Source organism: Styela clava, chromosome 7 (genome assembly GCF_964204865.1).
Source record: "Styela clava chromosome 7, kaStyClav1.hap1.2, whole genome shotgun sequence".
NCBI lineage: Eukaryota > Metazoa > Chordata > Ascidiacea > Stolidobranchia > Styelidae > Styela > Styela clava.
In genome coordinates, this window is record NC_135256.1 from 23,004,999 (window position 1) to 23,023,658 (window position 18,660).

Here is an 18,660-nt window from a genome sequence, read left to right on the forward strand (position 1 = left end):
CCATGTTAGAATAAAACTTTCTTCATTTTTGAATTTAATTGCAGTTAGTGTTCAGAGAAAAGGCACAGTCTTGCAACGAAAATAATAAATGAAAGAAAAACGACAACGGCCACACTACTACATGATGAAAGAAAGCGTTCACTCAGGAAATGATCGTTGTTTTCATCAGTCAGCTCATAACACTACAGCTACAGCATAGGCACACGTCATCTGCTGTAGTCAAGGATGAGCTGATATGAAACAATCATCTTTTCGATGGAAAATTCCTAAGCAACACAAAAATCAGCTCTCAAAGCATATGACCCCACTAAGAAATTTTGAATTTTCATGGAAATAGAAAAAAAAGCATTAAAAAAATACCCATGAATGACGCCACCCAAGTTTTGGGCCGATTTTCAGTCCAGAATTAGAGAAAAAATAATCGAGGAAAATATGACAAATGGGTTAAGTGATCAAGCAAAAACTCCTAAATAATAATACTAATAATTAATAAAACATATAGTTATATCAGAAATAATACAGCGAAGAACACATTCTACCATATTCGGGATAATAGTAGATTTGTAGCCATTCAATTAGTCTTAATTATAAATTTAGTTACCAAAATTGAAAAGAAAATAATGGCACATATTTATTACCAAACAATAAGTTTACTCAAAGATCATGTGAGGGCACTGTTGCAAATATTGGTTGAGCCTACCAGGAGAAACCACACAAAGCTTTGCAATCCCTTCAGAAAAATGTTTTATGTTCTTCAACCTGTTTTTAAGAGAGTACACACACTGGACCAATATAGTATGGCATAATGTTTTATTTTCAAATAAATCTAACGAAATGAGTTCCTAGGTGGAGCATTCAATCATGATATATATAAAATATAATATTCTAATAAATTCAATTGTAGATGTAAGGTTTAGTAGTAGAGCTGGCTTAGGACTAGGGAAAATTTTCATAACGGATTCTCTTGACCAAAAATTGTAAATGCAAAATTGAATATGAAAACTGAAACTAAAATTATATTGACTTCATTTTCTCATCCAAACATGATCTAAGAATAAACTCTATGTTGTTAGCACACATTTCAAATGATATATTTAAAAAAAATTAAATGATTGTATAGAATTTTGACAAAAATAGAATATCTGACAATAGTGCTGTGTTATCATTTCAGTCACTAGAATGCAGAACACAGAGTAATTGTTAAAAAAGTCAGTTTGACAAAACCTCAAATAACTGATGGAATGCTAACATTATTAATTACAATGCTGATGACACGATAAAGAAATATAATCTTGATCCTGTTTCCAATGAACGCTTCAAAAGAAAAGTGATCATCAAGCAGATTCAACGTCATTGATTCAAGTTCAGCATAATACAGGTCATGTTTATTTTGATATTTTGAAGGTTAATGTTTCTTAACACTAAGAACGATCTGGACAAAGAATGTCATTTTGGGCGTCGGTCACCATTGTATGCACTTTGGGGTTGCCATGTTTTGTGATAGGTGCGCCACCATACTTGCCCTCTCCATATCGCCGAACGGCAGCCTGGCACGGTGCTTTTTCATATTTATTGAAGTCGAAGATTCACGTTGTTGGCTTTCCGTTTTCAACTGGTTGCCGCTCCGTCGGTTCTTTTGTTCCAGAAACTGGTGCAGCCGAGCATTTTTGAGCTGGCGGACTTCGAGACTGCTCCTCCACGCCACCGGTACGAGGTGAAATAGGAGAAGTCGGTTTTTGCTGGGTTACCCCGCTAACTGATATCACTGGCGGTAGTGCGTGTGTGGCAATCGTTGTTGGTAGACCAGCGGATTGAGCGAAAGTGAAAGGAATGGCGTTCTGCAATACACCACGAGACGGAACACGAGGAATCCCTTCAGCGGCAGAGCTGCTTATGGGCGATGACGTGGGCGGGCTCTTACATAAAGCAGCAGGTAAGCTTTCCGCACTGCTTCCACTAACACTACGCGACGATCCTTTACTTCCTAGCGAAGTTGCTCGCGCTGACCGGTTGTTCATATCCGACCCTAAAGACGCAGCCTCCGGGAAAACTGCCTTAGCTTTTACCCTTTGTTTTGCTGGACCCACGGGTGGTGGATTCGGTGGATATAATACAGTGGAACCGGGTGCCCTTGGAGGAGATTTTTCAGTCCGTCGCTGTTGATTTGCCATGCTTTGTATATGATATCGCTCCCTACTGGCTAAATAAGCAGGATCGTACATTCGTAGGGCTTCCTTGCTTTCGGCATACGCTGGGTATCCACGAACTGTTCCTGCAGCGACTGCAACGGAATACGATGGTAATGCAGGAGATGAGTGAGGAACAACGACCTCTCGCTGTTCAGCTTTTATTGGCGTCGTTGATGGTGGTGTTTGAAGCTTGTCCCAAACACCAACACCGAGCGCTTTTTTGAAATGATCATCCACAGTACCAGTGATGCTGACTTTGTTCGAAGTCTCCTTGTAATCTTTCCCCAACGAACGACGAAAGTGTTCCTCGATATCTGGGTCACCATCTGATAAAAAAAGATAGTCAAGCCAATAAAATAGACGTACAATTGAAAAAATATTAGACTACAGAAATAGAAAAAGAGACCAAATGAACATGTAAAACGTGAACATGAACGTGTAAATTTATTGTCTTATTTATCTGCATTGCAATAACACACAACAGCGAACTAACAAGCGATTCATTATTCTAATCGATATACAAACGTCTTTCGCAGCCTAATAAAACTTCTATTCTCGCATTTATATTTTCAAATTAAGTTTATTAATGTGAACAAACAACTAAAACATTTTGATGTTGGTTATTACTTGTACTTAAAAAAAGAAAGAAGTGCTCTGGTGTGCATCGAACCGGCACATACCACATTAAAGGTGCTCGATTTTTACGGATCAAAACACACTTGAATTTTTTTGGCAGCAGACTAACGACGCCATTACCCACGTTATGCCAACAGAAGTCAGGCGATAGTAATAGTTTTGAAAACTGAAACCTCCACCATTTAAATGAATGGGAAAACGCCCCCGCAAAATATATCGCGTGCCTGTGCCGTTTACTTCTCGGAAAATCTTGTGCGTTTCGGCATTCAGTTGCGACGAGGTTTATTTGATCACTTTCTATGATGGCTACATGAATTTAAAACATTGCTAATTGATTAAGAAATTGTTCAAAGCACTGCGTGTTATAAAGACCCCGTTGTTTGTATGACAATATGTAAAATGGAGAGATCTAACAATCGTGTAATGGTTATGTATGTGAAGTAACATGTCCATAATTCTTTTAACTAGAATACCGGTAGTCTGAAAGGAAAGCGCTATATGATGGCGGCAATGCCTATAGGCCTACCTACATTTCTGACTTCCTAATATCAAATGTTGTCTGCATGGTTTAAGCAAATCAAAAATCACAGTGGAAGATAGCCATTTCTCCAAAATTCATTTCATATAGGAATCTTCCAAAAATTAAACATCCAAACCATTCCACGTCTTTGCACCATAATTAACTCATATTTTCGAATCATATTAAATTCTTCGAAATTAAAATTTAAAGTGACTAATCTCCTAATTGGGTCACTGCGTAATTAAAATAAGTGTTACGAGCAAAATTATAAATCTTCGCGCTGTTTTATGACAACTAACGTATATTATTGACTTTAACGTCGAAGCCTGAAAAACATCGGGCATAGATGAGATAAGTTGTAAATAGTTTATTTCAATGTAGGTTGAACATTAGCAAATGATCAGTACGCATAATCGTCATGGAAAAGTATTGGCTTGGGACGTTTAATCCAAACACACAATATTTTAAATCATTTGAAGCGTGCCAAATTTTAAACTACATATATATATAAAATAAGACAGACAGATAATAACACAGCAGTATGAAACTACAAATTCAATATATTACAAGCTATCATAGAAAATTCAGATCAATCAATTGGGAACCTATTTGAATTTAGTAAGTTAAGAAATGCTCCTGACCTTTGTCCACAAGACACCAGATTTAATGACCAAGGCACGAGCTTAACACCTGATGCGAGAGATTATCACGAAAATCTAATTAGAACGTCGTTAAAGGTCAATTCGAAACAAATAAATAAGAGAATTTGCCACGTGCGCAAATGGTTCAAAACATTTTAAAATTGATAAATTGAATTTAGTGCTAGTATTAAATCATTACTAGACAAGAAAAGATCAACTAAGATGCAAATTTTCCAACTTTTAGTCTGAACTATATTCCTTGTGATGTGTGAAGTCGATAACGATACCGCACTGTCACGGTATCAATTATAATTTGAGCATTTTTGTCTATCCATTGGCAACACACTTATATCATTCGTGCAGAAAACCAAAACCAGTAGTAGGAATGCCATCGTCGACAGTAAAGAAAATGGCGTCCGTCTCGTGAGATTTTCAACAACAGACATACATCAACACAAATATTTGTATGCATGAAGTACATATATACGCTGTGACTAGAGTGAATGAATGCGTCAAACCGACATAAGTATTGTCATTGTAATAGTGGTTTTTTCGTGTTCTATTGACTCCCGGGTCCAGTCCAACAAATCTATCGATCAGCACTCACCAGAACAAAATAGGCGCTCCGGAGATCAGATCCTTTTTATTTCAATAAAATCATACATTCGGAATTGCTACTTGATTTGCATTGTCCTCGAAACTAACAATAAATATATCAAAAACTTAAGCGCATGACAACAGATATTTTTTCATTCATTGTGCTGCCGATGGCGAATTTTTTAAATGAAAATTTTTCGATCTTTCTTTGTGACAAAATTGCCTAATACATCACAATATACCCTTTCTCGTTATTACAGACAATGAAAACCAAAACCTGGAAGGTCATACAGGCAGTGTTTGTATTTGAAACCTTGTTTGCGTGTGGCTGTTGTGCATTTTGCATGCTTCGTTTGCATTTGTTTGTTGTTTGAAAAAAAGTCGGCTCAATCGAAGCCGGCCTAGGGTAAATCGGAACATGGGAGAGCCATTTCATCCTAAGTTCACGATTGGTTATATATAGTTCCCTATTTGAAATGATGAATCAATTTTAATAGACCATAGTTAAAGGGACCACCTACGTTTTCTAAGCGTGTGAATTTGAATTATTTTGACAAGAGATAAATCAAAAGTTGCACTAAAAGGCTGAAATAGAATGTATGTTCTATCATAAGTTTGAATTGTAACCACCGAGTACCAACCCGTGCGTTGTACAGCATGAAACAGTATTGGTTAAAATTTCCAGGATAATGCAAAATATTGACTTGATAACTGAATTTGCCTTCTCGTTCTTGGCTGCGAAGAATATGCTTTTCAAGCATTGATTTGAGTGCATTAAATCTTGTGTTTGCGAATGTTTAGAGCTTTCGAATATCGGAGTTGGATCGGTCCATGGCGTGAGCATTGAGTATGTGCTTCATTCGTTTATTTACCAATGTACTGAGAGGTGTGCTATCATACTGAATATGAAAAATCCAGGTTTGCGAATGTAAGTATAGTTTCCTCACAACGATGCATTCTTAACGACCTTTAGAAATTTAGATTCAATATAACGCCGTTCTATGACATTCCTTAACACATAACCCGCGAATTCTGTATAATCCATACATAAGAAAAAAGAGCGATAATCGTTTTGTAAAACTAACTATCGAAAGAAGCATACGCACACAATGTGCTTGAGTAGAATTCACAGAAATCCTCTAATACCGCGGGAACAAGCTAATCACACCTTTACGTGTGAAAGAACCATTTACATGTTGAACCAGGTAATCACTGCGGTTGTTGAAATTTCAAATTCCCAATGTGTGCGTCTGAATCGTAATTCTTTCAAGCAAATTTATAACTGGTCGAATCGGGAAACACAATAGGATATATTTGATCAGAGAATGATCCGAGAACGAGGAAAAGTATTTGTAAAGTTGAACCTTTTATTTAGGGATGTAACTATTCATCGGTCAGGTTGAATTATTAAACCACCCATGGCGATGTACGTCATTATAAACGTAAATTTTGGGTTTCGGCTATCTGTACTTTTAGCTAAAAATGAATCGAAATTACAGTGGGGTTCCATTAGGTGTATTTCAACATCTATTGGCCATGCCCGGGTCATATATACAGAAATCTTCCCTTTTATATATATTTACATGTACATAAGCAAAACATTCACATTAGTCAACACCGCCATTTTTTTAACTGTAGAAAATCACATGTGCGATACATGGCTCCTAATTGATACAATTTGATGAATAGGTAACAAGAAAGGATCAAATGATATGTGATGTCATGAAATTTATCTGCCAACATGAATCTTTGCTGAATTATCCAAATCACAGGTCATGCTTTTCGCTCTGAGAAATCTAGCGTCAGAAAGGATTAATACGAATTTGATATGTAGTTTCAAGATAACGGTTAGAGAATATATAGGAACCGCAATATTCAATTTCCACATGTTATGTAAACAAAGCAATAAGGGTGATTAATTTTCAATAAGTGTTTCTCGCCACATCAATTAGTGAAAATGTGTAATGTACATATTTTGAGAAGCCGATACAGATTTCACGACCGTAAAACTATAGGTGTATATTTGAATATATGTTTCTACAAGCATATCAACGTGCATTAAACCAAACAACAATATCACATTACCTGAAAATTGTCCGATACCGATACTAAGACATTTGAACATTTCTGATGCTTGCAAAATAATGACATCGATGACATCATTTAACTATAAGTATGGGATTATTAAAAGCAGCCTCTGTTTCGTTGGAACATGGTAATAATTTGGAAAGGACTTCCTAGCATAATGATCTATAGGCTTTCATTTGAGAGTTGAAACACTACTGACTGAAAAGTTGAACACAAATATATATTTGAAATGCGTCAAGCCACACTGTCGTGGAAATGGCTATACAAAATTTGAAATAAACAAATCCGAAGTTTTTGTGATACGTTTCAATTTCATTATTGAAATTAGTTTGACAAGCAAAGACATCTGTTATATTATAAACAGGATGAGTCAACGGTAAAAAGCCAGGCATTATTTATTTGGTAACTGACTAAAATCAAGATTTAAGCTAGAATGGAGTAGAAAGCTATAATTTAGTCTTTTGGATAAAATAAAATTTCGCTGGCTTGTAACATGTAACCAGCGGTTTTACTGATAATTCGTGCGTGTCGCCCACACGGTTGTAGATTAACCCTTTCTTCACTAGTCACGGTTTTGTGGGTATAGCATGGTCATAGTGTAAGATCGAGCATTTGCCACTGACGAATCAAGATTTGAAATCTCATTTTGATGGAAGCCTATACTTGGCCGACTGTTGTTCTTAAGTGATATCACAGGTCATAAACTGCGAAACTATCAATAATCCATCGTAATCTTTTCAGCCGCCAGCGCGCAACGATTCGTTTATTTTTGTTTCGCTATCCGTCATAATTTGAAAAGTTTGAAAATAATAAAAAAAATAAAATTATCAAAAGATTGTTGGTGATATATCAACATCCACCTGACGATGGGTTTACACACTAACGGGAACGTCCGCTCTAAATAAAAATAGATTTCCTCAAAAGCTAAATATCAATCTACTTAACGTTGTGTCAAATCTTCCAAACAAATTGTTGGGTAAGATTAAATCTGAAAAAGCTACTACTCTGAGTTGATTATGTAGGAATAGATGGAATATGCATGCCGAATATATATTTAGTTATACCTGCCAATACCATACACAAACTCGAGGAAAAAGTTGTTGTGATCGTTAGCAGGAACAAGCTAACCATGTCACTGCTAATCCACAATACGCAATTTATTATCACTGCCCGGATATGAAAAAGTACATCCAAAGACTGGGCTGGGCTTATCGATCGATTCCTCCAATACTAGTAGTACTTTGTCCGGTACTCAAAAAAGGGAAATCTTCATAAAAATTATGATTCGCTATAATATATACGTTCTCTTTTTCCAACATGAAGATTGCGTGGTAATTTTTGAAAGACAACTACAATAGTCCACGATAATACTCTGTAGGGTACGAGTGAGGAAATCTATTGGCTCGAATTCATTAATAGACAGGACTATAGCTATACTACGCTTGTAAATGTTCAAACGTAAATATCAACAATATCGTCGCAAAGTATCACCAGTCACCTCCTTCTAAATATAAAAATAAGTTGCGTCTAAATTACGACTAGTATGACCTTTTTAACTATTTCCGCAAACTTGTATTCGTGAGAGAAACTGTGCAAATGTTTGTCTATAATGCGGTTTGGCACCTCGACTTTGCTGTCAATTTTGGGTGCACGAAAATAAACACTGGGCCGCGCGAAAATGCCAAATTTGCACTCGTGCCTCAAAACGGATATTATTATCGTTCTACAACAAGCGATGATGACGTCAAACGGCTATTTATTTTGTCGCCTGAGGTGTGTACAAAGCTTAAACCAAAAGCTGACACGATTTTTCCGCATCAAAAGAAAACTAATAATAATATAGTGATAACCAATGCATATATATATATATATATATTAGATGGAAAACACCGTTCTAGTATTTGTTGGCAATCTAAAATGAAACATATGACATTCTATCTCAACATATTAAAGACTCTTCTAAAATTCCGAGATGTTTGGAAAAGTATGGTCTTCAACATGAAAGAAAGTTAGACACATTATAGATTTTCTTTGATATTTTCCATATATATGTCGTTTACCTTCAATCCAAACTCCAAACCCAAATAGTTTTAAATCTATTAATATATTTTTTTTCTCTTTACACTCATAGTTGGCAAACTTTATCTGTGGAACTCACTGAGACGAGTAAATACAGAAAAGCATCTTTAAAAGGACGCTTAAAGCTTTAACGTTGCAGATGTTTGTTCAAATTTCTTTGCCTAAAATTTGAACTAATCTCACCAAACAAAGTTGCGATTTATTCTTATTTGTCAAATTCAGGGGACATTTGTGTTACCGCGATCCATAAATAATAATTCAGTGAAACCTATGTCGGAAAATACAGTACCTATGGCGTAATCGGTAATATCCGGAAAATTTGTCCAATTTTGTATCCAAATTGCTGTGAGAAATGGAAACAAGCCAATACGCCCCTGAAATTTCAGATTAGGTTCTAAATATGCCAGCAATGAAATTTTATGCAGAACAGAATGTGACAAATTGCACGTCGTCAAGCTTTTTGGCATTTTAACGTTTGGCTCAAATTCTCACTCGAGAATAATTACCGCATATCAACCAAGAATCGGCAGTAAGAAATTATCCAGATAAAATGCAGGACTCGACTGTGAACAATAGGAAAGCAATTTGTTTGGGAGAAGCTTTCACGCTATAAGCCCAACACGTAGAAGCTGAAAGAGATTACAGTATTTGAGGCTTCCGGATGCTTTTATGCATCAATATCAACAATTCTTATTATCAGAGATCAAAGAATTCTATATTTTGAAGAGGAACACTCAAAGGAAGTAAAAACTCCACTCGCACACAGACAGACTAATCGCTCGTGGACTCATGAAAGTGACAAAGCCTGTTTAGCATCAAGTCCGTCCATATTAGGAACTTCCCAGCATGTCTCAACCACGGCCACACCAAGCCAGACATGCCACACAACGGCACATAGATTACCGACGATAAACAAACTAAACTCAAGTGGGAGTGACCTCATCGAATGCGGCGTGTGGTCGGATCTTTTATTTAAATAAAAAAAAACAGGAGAAAACTAATATGGAATCGCTTAGACGACATCCATTACACCACCATTTACTCATACGGTACACGACAAACAGAAAGAACTTAAGATTAGTTGGAAACGAGAACGTGTAACATTCACAAAGACGAAAAATCCTTTTCAGAAATTTGTGGTAAAATTCGCATTTGCTCATTTATGTACGACTAAAAATGGTGCTTGGTATTATTGTCAAGATTCGATACACAGATGTTTACGAACTGGGATTCTATTGAAACGGAATTGAGGGCCCAGCTGCCCGGATTCATTCTGTTTTGACTTGTCCCTATGAAATACTTGACTTCATTATACGCTCTGCTTAACCAGATTGTTGTACAAATTTTAAGCGCCATGAGTCACCAAAAGAAAAGCATTTTATCTGTCTATATTCACATCACATTAGTATTTTATTTATCAACGCTTCATAAGTTAGGGCATAAATGGCCAAACTTGAGCACCATGCACAGGATACGTGAATGTACGCTCTGTTAAGCATCAAAGGATGTACAATATCATCGGTGATATTTCGGTATAAACGACCGACCGACAATGAAAACATGCTTTTAAATGTGTGCGCATAATAGAGGTTGAAAAAAACACCGGCCCCAGTACACATCCCTGTGGTATTTCGTTCCACTCTAAATAATTTTACCCAGAAGTGACAAACAACGGTCATTTCAGAGAAAGGTAAAAGATTCCTCCGGCGATAAATATTCATGATCATGACGATTGGGATATTTTAAGAAGAATTGAAAAGGTGGGTATTGTGTATACGGATTGAGCTTATGATATGAAATATTGTTATTCTATACTTAATAAACGAAACCGCTTTGCCATTAAATTTAAGAATGAAACTTCGAAGTAATTTACTACTTACTTTGTGAGTGAAAAGTTTTTTTTATAAATAGAATAGTTGTAGCCAACTGTAAGTAACATGTACGGTCTGGATAACTAAAGTTCATTCGCACCTATGGCAACTGAAAAATGCCGCAATTAAGAAACGAGGGACAAAATTATTCTATATTCCAGACCTAGAATATCTATTCAATCTTACCAGTAATGAGTTGTTTTCGCCTTTTTGGATCTTTCTTTGCGTCTTTTGGCAACTGCTCTCTTTGATCCTGTCTCTGCTGTATAAGTTGTTGCTGCTTTCCTTGACGAAAATTACTCGCTTCCTCCCCCATCGCTATTTCTTCCTCAAGTAGTTTCCTTTTCCTGCTTCGCTCCAAGTCCCGTAACATCGGGTTCGGCCTATACGGTTTATTGGATGCCACGGGTTTTGGGGACGTGTCACGTCGTTCGGGACGAGGCGACATGTATCGGCGTCCATCAGAACTAGCATTAGCGCTGCTGATACTAACACCGGGTGGAGAATGTGAATCTGTTAAAAATTACAGTTTCTTAGATTCTACGGATATATAAAACTTAAGTTTAATGGACCAACAAGATACCTGAACATATTCAATAACCTATTTTTGTACCTACCTGTCATGAGTTGGTGATGCTGGCTTTTTGAAAACTGTGGGCTTGGTGAATGTTTCGGTTTTAGTCCTTGTTTTGCAGGAGACAAAGCTCGAGAAGGTTCCTGTGTCAATAGACTTGGGTGAATGGACTGAGATAAAGAATGGTGCTTTTCTCTGATATTGGCTGGACTTGATTTTCCACTTTCTTTAGCTGCTGCTTGCGAAGCCAAGTATGACTGGGTCTTCAATGCGGCAGCAGCGTATTCCTGCATGTAGAAAAATACCTTTAGAATAGTAATTAATAAAGGTTTGAGTTTTCAAGTGGATTTTTACCATGCAGTAATCATTTCGAAGCACTAATAATAAGAGCAAATTCAAACCATACCTGTTGAAGCACGTGAGGTGATCGTCCAGACGCTAGTAAATGTTGCTGTGGTTGGGGCAACAACGCCATACCAAATGGGAGTCTGGACAATCTTGAATAATCGGCTCCGTTCTAAAATAATAATAAAAAGTGGTTGAGAGTAACACGAAGACAAAAATATTAATTTATTCAAATGGAACAATGCAAACAATAATTGGTTACGTCCAATCAGAATCAGTGGTGAAATTTTTATACAAAAGTCGAACAAATTTGATACAAAAAACAATACTAACCTCGCTAGCTTTATACAATGCTGCCAAATCCGACCCTTTGGCAGCGCCTGCTAGTGCTTGGGCGTAGTGTGGCATTATAAACTGAGGGGCGAGATACGGGGGCAGATGGTACGGATTCGTGGTCGCGGGACTGCTACTTCCCTGCTCACGCCCTTCGGCTAGCCCAGATTGATTGGGTGTACCAACATGTCCTATTGGACGCATCAAATGCGAGCGAACTTTGTCTAGTTCCGCGGCCACTTCAACACTTCCATTTACAAGGGAATGTCTCACTGCTGGAATTTGTCCGTTAGTGGTCGGTGATTCTGGGCGACTGTGATGCCGATCATTTAATGCCGGGCTATGCCTGTATTGGGTGTCGAGAGATCGCCTCTTATTTGGTAGGTGATCACCTCCAGGAGACCTCTCTCTTGATGGCCGATGATAACTCCGTTCGTCACTTGCACGAGAATGAGGTGATGGAGAAGATCTCTCATCTCCTGGATGATGAACGGCCATTCCGACAGGATAGCCATGTGGTACGTGGACCGACGCGCCGCCCGAATAAAATGCCCTGGGAAAAATGAATGGTAATAAATTTATGACGTTATACTGAGTAATCACACAACTTCTCAGAAATGATTAAAACGGAAATAACACATGGCATGCAAATAATAAAAGTATATCATAGGAGTAAAAATATTTTTGGCGTGATTACGTAGATACTTTTATAATATGCGGTAGTACAAACGTTTTGTGTCAAGTTAGAGTCATCAATAATTCGGCAAGACGGGTTGAATCACCATAAAAATATCATGTCACTCAAATCTACTTCGGTATCTTATCAACCGAGATGTTTACACGGTCTGATTATTGACTCTTTTTCCATTTATAAGGTCAAGACCAAAACCATCAAAGCTTAAAAAAGGCCAGTAATATAAAAAAAATGTGAAAATTTTCAAAATTGAATTTCATCCCCAAGGGTGTGGATAGGATTACCTAGACTCAAAATGGCATAATATTGAAAGTATCTAGATCAAAGTCAATTAAGAACTATGCGTCCTAGAAGCGTAACCTTGGGCAAAGCACAAAGATCGTCACGCCGCCCTACTGCATACTTTCGTTCTGAAGTTGCAAACATAGTGTCAGATTACAAGGATACACCATGTATTCGCATGAACGGTCCACAAAACCTCAAAAGTACAGGGGTCTTACACGAGAGTAAAATATCTTCAGTCAGCTAAAGGTCAGAATTTGAACTTCTCATACAATTGCTCATACATTTATCTTTAGAATATATTTATTCTTTGCGCGTGATTCAACCATGTCATGATATGTTGAATGATATGCGAGTGGGAGACAGAATGTCCCCATCCTTTTCTTCAAAGGTTGAAAGTAGTAAATTTTGTTTTGCAGTTGAACTAATTGAATTGAAGTTTATTCTACATAAACTTTTATTCTTTAATTTTTCCACGGCATGTTTGCCGAATAACAAAAGCTAACATAACAAATGGTATGCAGTAGAATATATTGGTTTAAATGCTATTCTCCATAGTCAAGTTCCAGGGCATGATATGTATTTTCATATACATTCCGGAAATACAGATTACCAAGCGTAATCGCAGTGGGATTTTAATGTAGCTATTTCATGTCCAACATATCCTACATATTTCATATTCAAGTTCATTATTGCGAGGCGATGATTGATTCTTATGAGCAGACTAAACAGCGCAAGACCAAACCACAATGTTCGTTCTATTCAGATTTGCATCTAGGAATGAAACGGTCCCGCAAGATATGTGGCACCGAGAGTGACATGAACTATGTATGCCATGTAATTTTGGCAGAAGATATTCATTCGATCGAACAGTACTTGTCTTTGCGAATACAAATTATGGTAAATGTGGTGGTTAGATAGCAATTTACAATTTGTAACGCCTCTCACGAATTCTCTATTTCGTATTAATTTCGGAATTGGGTTAGCAACACGTTTTCAGAGAAGAGGAGCATTATTATTTCAGTTACAGAAATCTGGTAGTGGTGAAAATAGACCCCAACGATAATTTTCAAATGACAAGACGCAAAAAGAAGGAAATAAAAAATTTCTTAATGCTATTACGCTTCTCGCAAATGCTAATTTCCTTGATATTCTAATATTCGTATGGTGTCAATTTTACCCATGACCGATTTTAACCTATATTTATAACCAACTCATTGTTTTCGTAAAACTTCCCAATTTAGAATTAGTGCTGACGAAGTTAACTTGACCGAATCGGCCACATTTGAAGAGGATGCTTGAGTGTTACGGTAAAGTTTTCTTCCCTATAAACAACACGAGACATTTTTTCCAAACACATCCGACTATGCGAGGTATATAACAAATTAAGTTACTTTTAAATCGTCTTTCATTGCTATACGCTTGACTTAAGATTCTTCAATAATCGATGAAATTCAATACAAAACATTGTTTTTTTAGTTGAGGTAAAAAAAAATTAGTAAAAATATTTTTCACTAAAAATCACGGCACGAATCATCTGTGTCCTTGCCAGAATGACGTTAAATACATGAATGTGAAAAATGAATCTCAGATCCGAATAGCAGTAGTACCACGTCACCCACGTAACAGGGATTTTTGGTCAAAACGTACAAACCGTAAGGCGGTCGGAATTTGACGAATGCAGCATGTTGTGTTGAAATTGTTAGCATAGCGTTTAAGTTACTAGTAAACAATCACATTGGTAACGCGTAGTAGACCGGATAATCCGTTCCGTCGAAAAATCGATACTTAGATTTAGGCAAGCCTCAAATAATAATAACATAATAGAAAATTAATATCGTGACGCACTTTGCTCGGATCGACTTGTCAAAGTCCGATAACGAGAAAATTTGCAAACCAGGCAAAAACGGAACACCGCCTCCGGACAAACGTGACGAAGGGCAAGAATATATTATTCCGCTTGTACTAATAGTTTGACAAGATTTTCTTTGTTTGAAGATCAGATTCCGGACAGATTTCGAACGGGAATAAAATATTCAAGATCGTAATTTCGATTTAATATTCACATAAAAATTTATCTTATAACCGATCTAGTTTCATTACAAGAAATGAAATGTGGAAATCCTGACCATATTTTGGCAAACTAGTTGATATATTTGTAATGATATAAATAAACGAACGCTCAAACTTTCGAACTGATCACAAGAGAGGCAATTCGTCATTTCGCTATTGAAACTTGCTAAAATCTTCATAAAAAATAGCAATTCATTCCTTAACAAACATGGACGATTAGAGAGCAATTCTTGGCTGAGTATTAATACACAAATACCATTGGAAAAATTTATTCCGTGTCACATATTTGAATTGGTATATGTATAGGACGTGCACCTTAGTGAATAGACGTAGAAGCATTCCCTACTGTGAATTATTTTCAAAATATTTTTCATTTCATTCCAATAAACAACTTTTGGCGGTGATACATTAGATATAATTAGAACAAAAATGTTATCGACATCTGGAGCGCAAGATAAAGCATAGGACAGTTATTTAGTCACTCAATATCATAAATTGCAATATGGAAAATTCTTTACAACAACTTCGTCATACGTTGTTTCGAAGAAAAAACATTTCTAGACAAATATCTGAATACAGGATGTAAAAAAACGAAATACACTGTGACGAAATATTTTTTGGTCGATTCCCAAACACGTTCAAGTCACATCCTGTTCGATTCGATCCAGCCCGGGATGCGTACAGGATATTGAATCAATTTAAATCTTTCTACAGATGATATTAAAATATTACACAAGATAATTTTTGTTATAATGCATGTCAGAAATCTCTGCATTTAAAACAACCGACCAATGCAACATTGATTGTTATTTCACGCAAATAATCTTTTTACGAGATTATTTTTACTAAGTTAATCAATGATTGTTATCAATTCCAGTTCAGGGATTTAATTTATTTGTTTACGCCTTGCACTGATACGTGAAAGACCCTAGATATGAAATAGGCCTGTTTCTGTACGCATCACCCCATAAATATTGTGGAAAACTGTGTTACAAACAAATCAATCTGCCAATGCGACGATAGGTTATCATTGTTACAGTTCGCGTGCCGCCTTGCACTTACACAAGCCAATGTTGTGGATTGGGCGCAACATGATACTTCTAATCCGGAATCCAAGTATCGAGATGTAATTTGTAAAACCAACAAATCACGAGTCGCACAAAACAGCCATCGAACATGTGCAAAGATTAATGTAGATTTGTCTCCCATTTTGGAAATATGAGGAATCATAACATGGGAAGGGTATGTTGAAAATATATTATTATTTCTGAATTACAGTTATGATAAATAATATATACTATTTTCATAGGCCCCGGTTCAAATGTATTGCCTATTCAAAAAAACTTTCTGAAAACTGAGACGAGTGAAATAAGTCGTGCGAAATAATAGTTCAATATTGAAAATATTGGCAATTTTTGTCATTAATTTTTCATACACCATCAGTGTATCAAACTTTGAAGTATTCTCATCAAATACATGATTCTAGAATGCTAAAATTTAACTCGATCGTGAATATCGCACCGATACAAAATATAGAAATGGATCATTTGTTATTTTGTCATTCAGGTTTTACTTACATTGCATTAAGATTTCAATTAGTTCGTGTAAATGAAAAGGTACAAGTCCACGTTCTTTAAAAGGCGTTGCAGGAGAAACAAATTTCTAGTTTAAAAATGTACAAAATAAGGAAAGGAACTCACGGTAATTGTATCTTTCTCCCCGTGACATCAGTAACAGAATATGAATGAGCAACGTGTTCACTGCTGTTTCTGCTCTGATTAATTGAGGCAGAAGTCGATGCCAGATCTTTGGTGGCGTTGTTGACTTCTCGATCCAGATCGCGTGAGTGGTTTCTGTAAACGGATCGCTCAGGTTCCGGTTTCCTTGTTTCCGATTGTGGTGACCGTGACCGGTGGCCTTGGGAAAACACAGATGCCGGTGAACGAGCGTGGGGACGAGCATAGCTTAGGTTATTTATAGTGGGCTGTGCGAGTGAAGCCACGTGATAAGGGTATGACGATGTGGCAATCTTATTGCCGTTCGGAAGCACTGGCGACTCTGTCCGTCTTTTGCTAGCGTAAGGCGATGCGGCACGAGGAGACATCCCATCTTGAGGCCGTAAAATTCCCATTGCGGAGTTCAATTGCTCTTGATAACGCATCAGCTCGGTAACCCCAGGTTGCCCCTGCAGAGCAGCTAGAGGCATTCCTTGTGGTAATCTACCCGGAATCGCGCTCAAAGCCAATGCTTCTTTCGAACAATCAATACCTTGTCCCATTAGGGCTCTAATGTACTGTTCACTAAATTGTGACTGGATAGGATACGTGGCGGCAGGGAATTGTAAGCCTTCTAGTAATCGTTTATATTCCATCAAAAAATTTGGTGCAACGCCAGCATGACCTGGATATGCCGCCGACGGTTGTGCAAGAAGTAACGGAGAAATGTCAGAAATACTCCCGGGCGCCCTGGTTCCCATTAAAAGTGCTTGGTTAGCCGCAAGTGGGTACATTAACCCAGCCGGAAAATGCATTCCCGCAGCTGTTGCAGCAGACAAACTTGCATTCGGAGATGCGTTTGGAGAAGATGTTGGTCCTTCGCCTTCTTTCAGACCAGCTCCAGGTACTCTTGCGAACGCCCCTCCAAGCGCTGGATCCAGTGGTACTCCAGTGGGATACATCATCGAGTACATATACGGGTGATGATGCATCGTAGCCGCTGCAGCATGCAGTACTGGATTTGAAAGTTGTGCTGGATGCGTTGACCCGACGCTGGAAAAGTTGGCTGCGGTGGGAGGTTGCAGCAACACCATTGGCTTCGTCGAAGCGTTTGTTTCGCCACCTCTGTCGGTGACAGGCGATGTCGACCTGCGTTCTGCAGGGTGGTAGCGTTCTGGCGAGTGCAGTGTTCTCGGCCTTTCGTCAGACGGTCTGTGTTTTAAGTCCACTTTCTGTGAGTCTATTCCGTTAGCGCGTTCTGCAAGTCTCTGTTGATAAAGTAGATATTGTGCAGATTCTGGTATACTCGACGGATCAGCAACAACCTGTTGACTATTCTCCGTTCGATTTCTTAATTCGTCTGTAAATATAAGAAATAACACATTTCAGACAAAAGTCTTGACTTCCAACAGAAAATAATTATAATCAGATCCAGCAATTAGTTTTTGCGAATTCTCAATTATATGCTAGAATCCAAGAAACCACAAACATCATATTTCAACACATCATAAACTCCGATTGTGATTGAATTATATAAAATTAAATCCTGATATTGATTTGTTGACATGAATTCTTATATATATATGAGAATAAGCAAAGGCACACCAAACACCTTGTAATATGATCTGATTGAAAATTGCAATAACAAACACTGAATAGTTATGTAGTATGATATAAACATTAGACAACTTATACTCTTACTGCACATTAGTATCTCTGTGGAAGTTCTAATGTCTGAGACCATAACTAAATACTTTACAACAATACTAGAGCTTTCTACCACATTCTTGATTAGTGTGACATATGAGGAGTCTGTTACAACCGACAATATTTTGTGACATTTTCTATTTACAGCTAACAAATTAAACTTTTACTAATATTAGACGCGGATAGACGGTATGCGGTAATTACTTTGGCATAGCCAAAAATATAATCGACTGTAAGGTGCAACAATAATTGGCTAAGGCTTCCAGTACCTTCCGCTATAATTATATATACTACGTGTCACCGAAGAATGCAGAAT

At 37.3% G+C, this 18,660-nt stretch overlaps 1 protein-coding gene across 1 annotated transcript in view; it reads right to left on the reverse strand.

Annotated features, from left to right (window-relative positions):
• Window positions 1–17: 17 nt before the first annotated feature.
• LOC120328107 (uncharacterized) overlaps window positions 18–18,660 on the reverse strand; it is a 50,533-nt gene continuing 31,890 nt past the window's right edge. The window contains exons 3-8 of the mRNA XM_039394511.2: window positions 16,623–17,997; window positions 11,874–12,426; window positions 11,602–11,712; window positions 11,239–11,482; window positions 10,808–11,134; window positions 18–2,515 (exon numbers count right to left, since the gene is read on the reverse strand). Coding sequence (XP_039250445.2) covers window positions 1,587–2,515; window positions 10,808–11,134; window positions 11,239–11,482; window positions 11,602–11,712; window positions 11,874–12,426; window positions 16,623–17,997 — 3,539 coding nt within the window. The 3' untranslated portion in view covers window positions 18–1,586. The remainder of the gene's footprint in view (window positions 2,516–10,807; window positions 11,135–11,238; window positions 11,483–11,601; window positions 11,713–11,873; window positions 12,427–16,622; window positions 17,998–18,660) is intronic.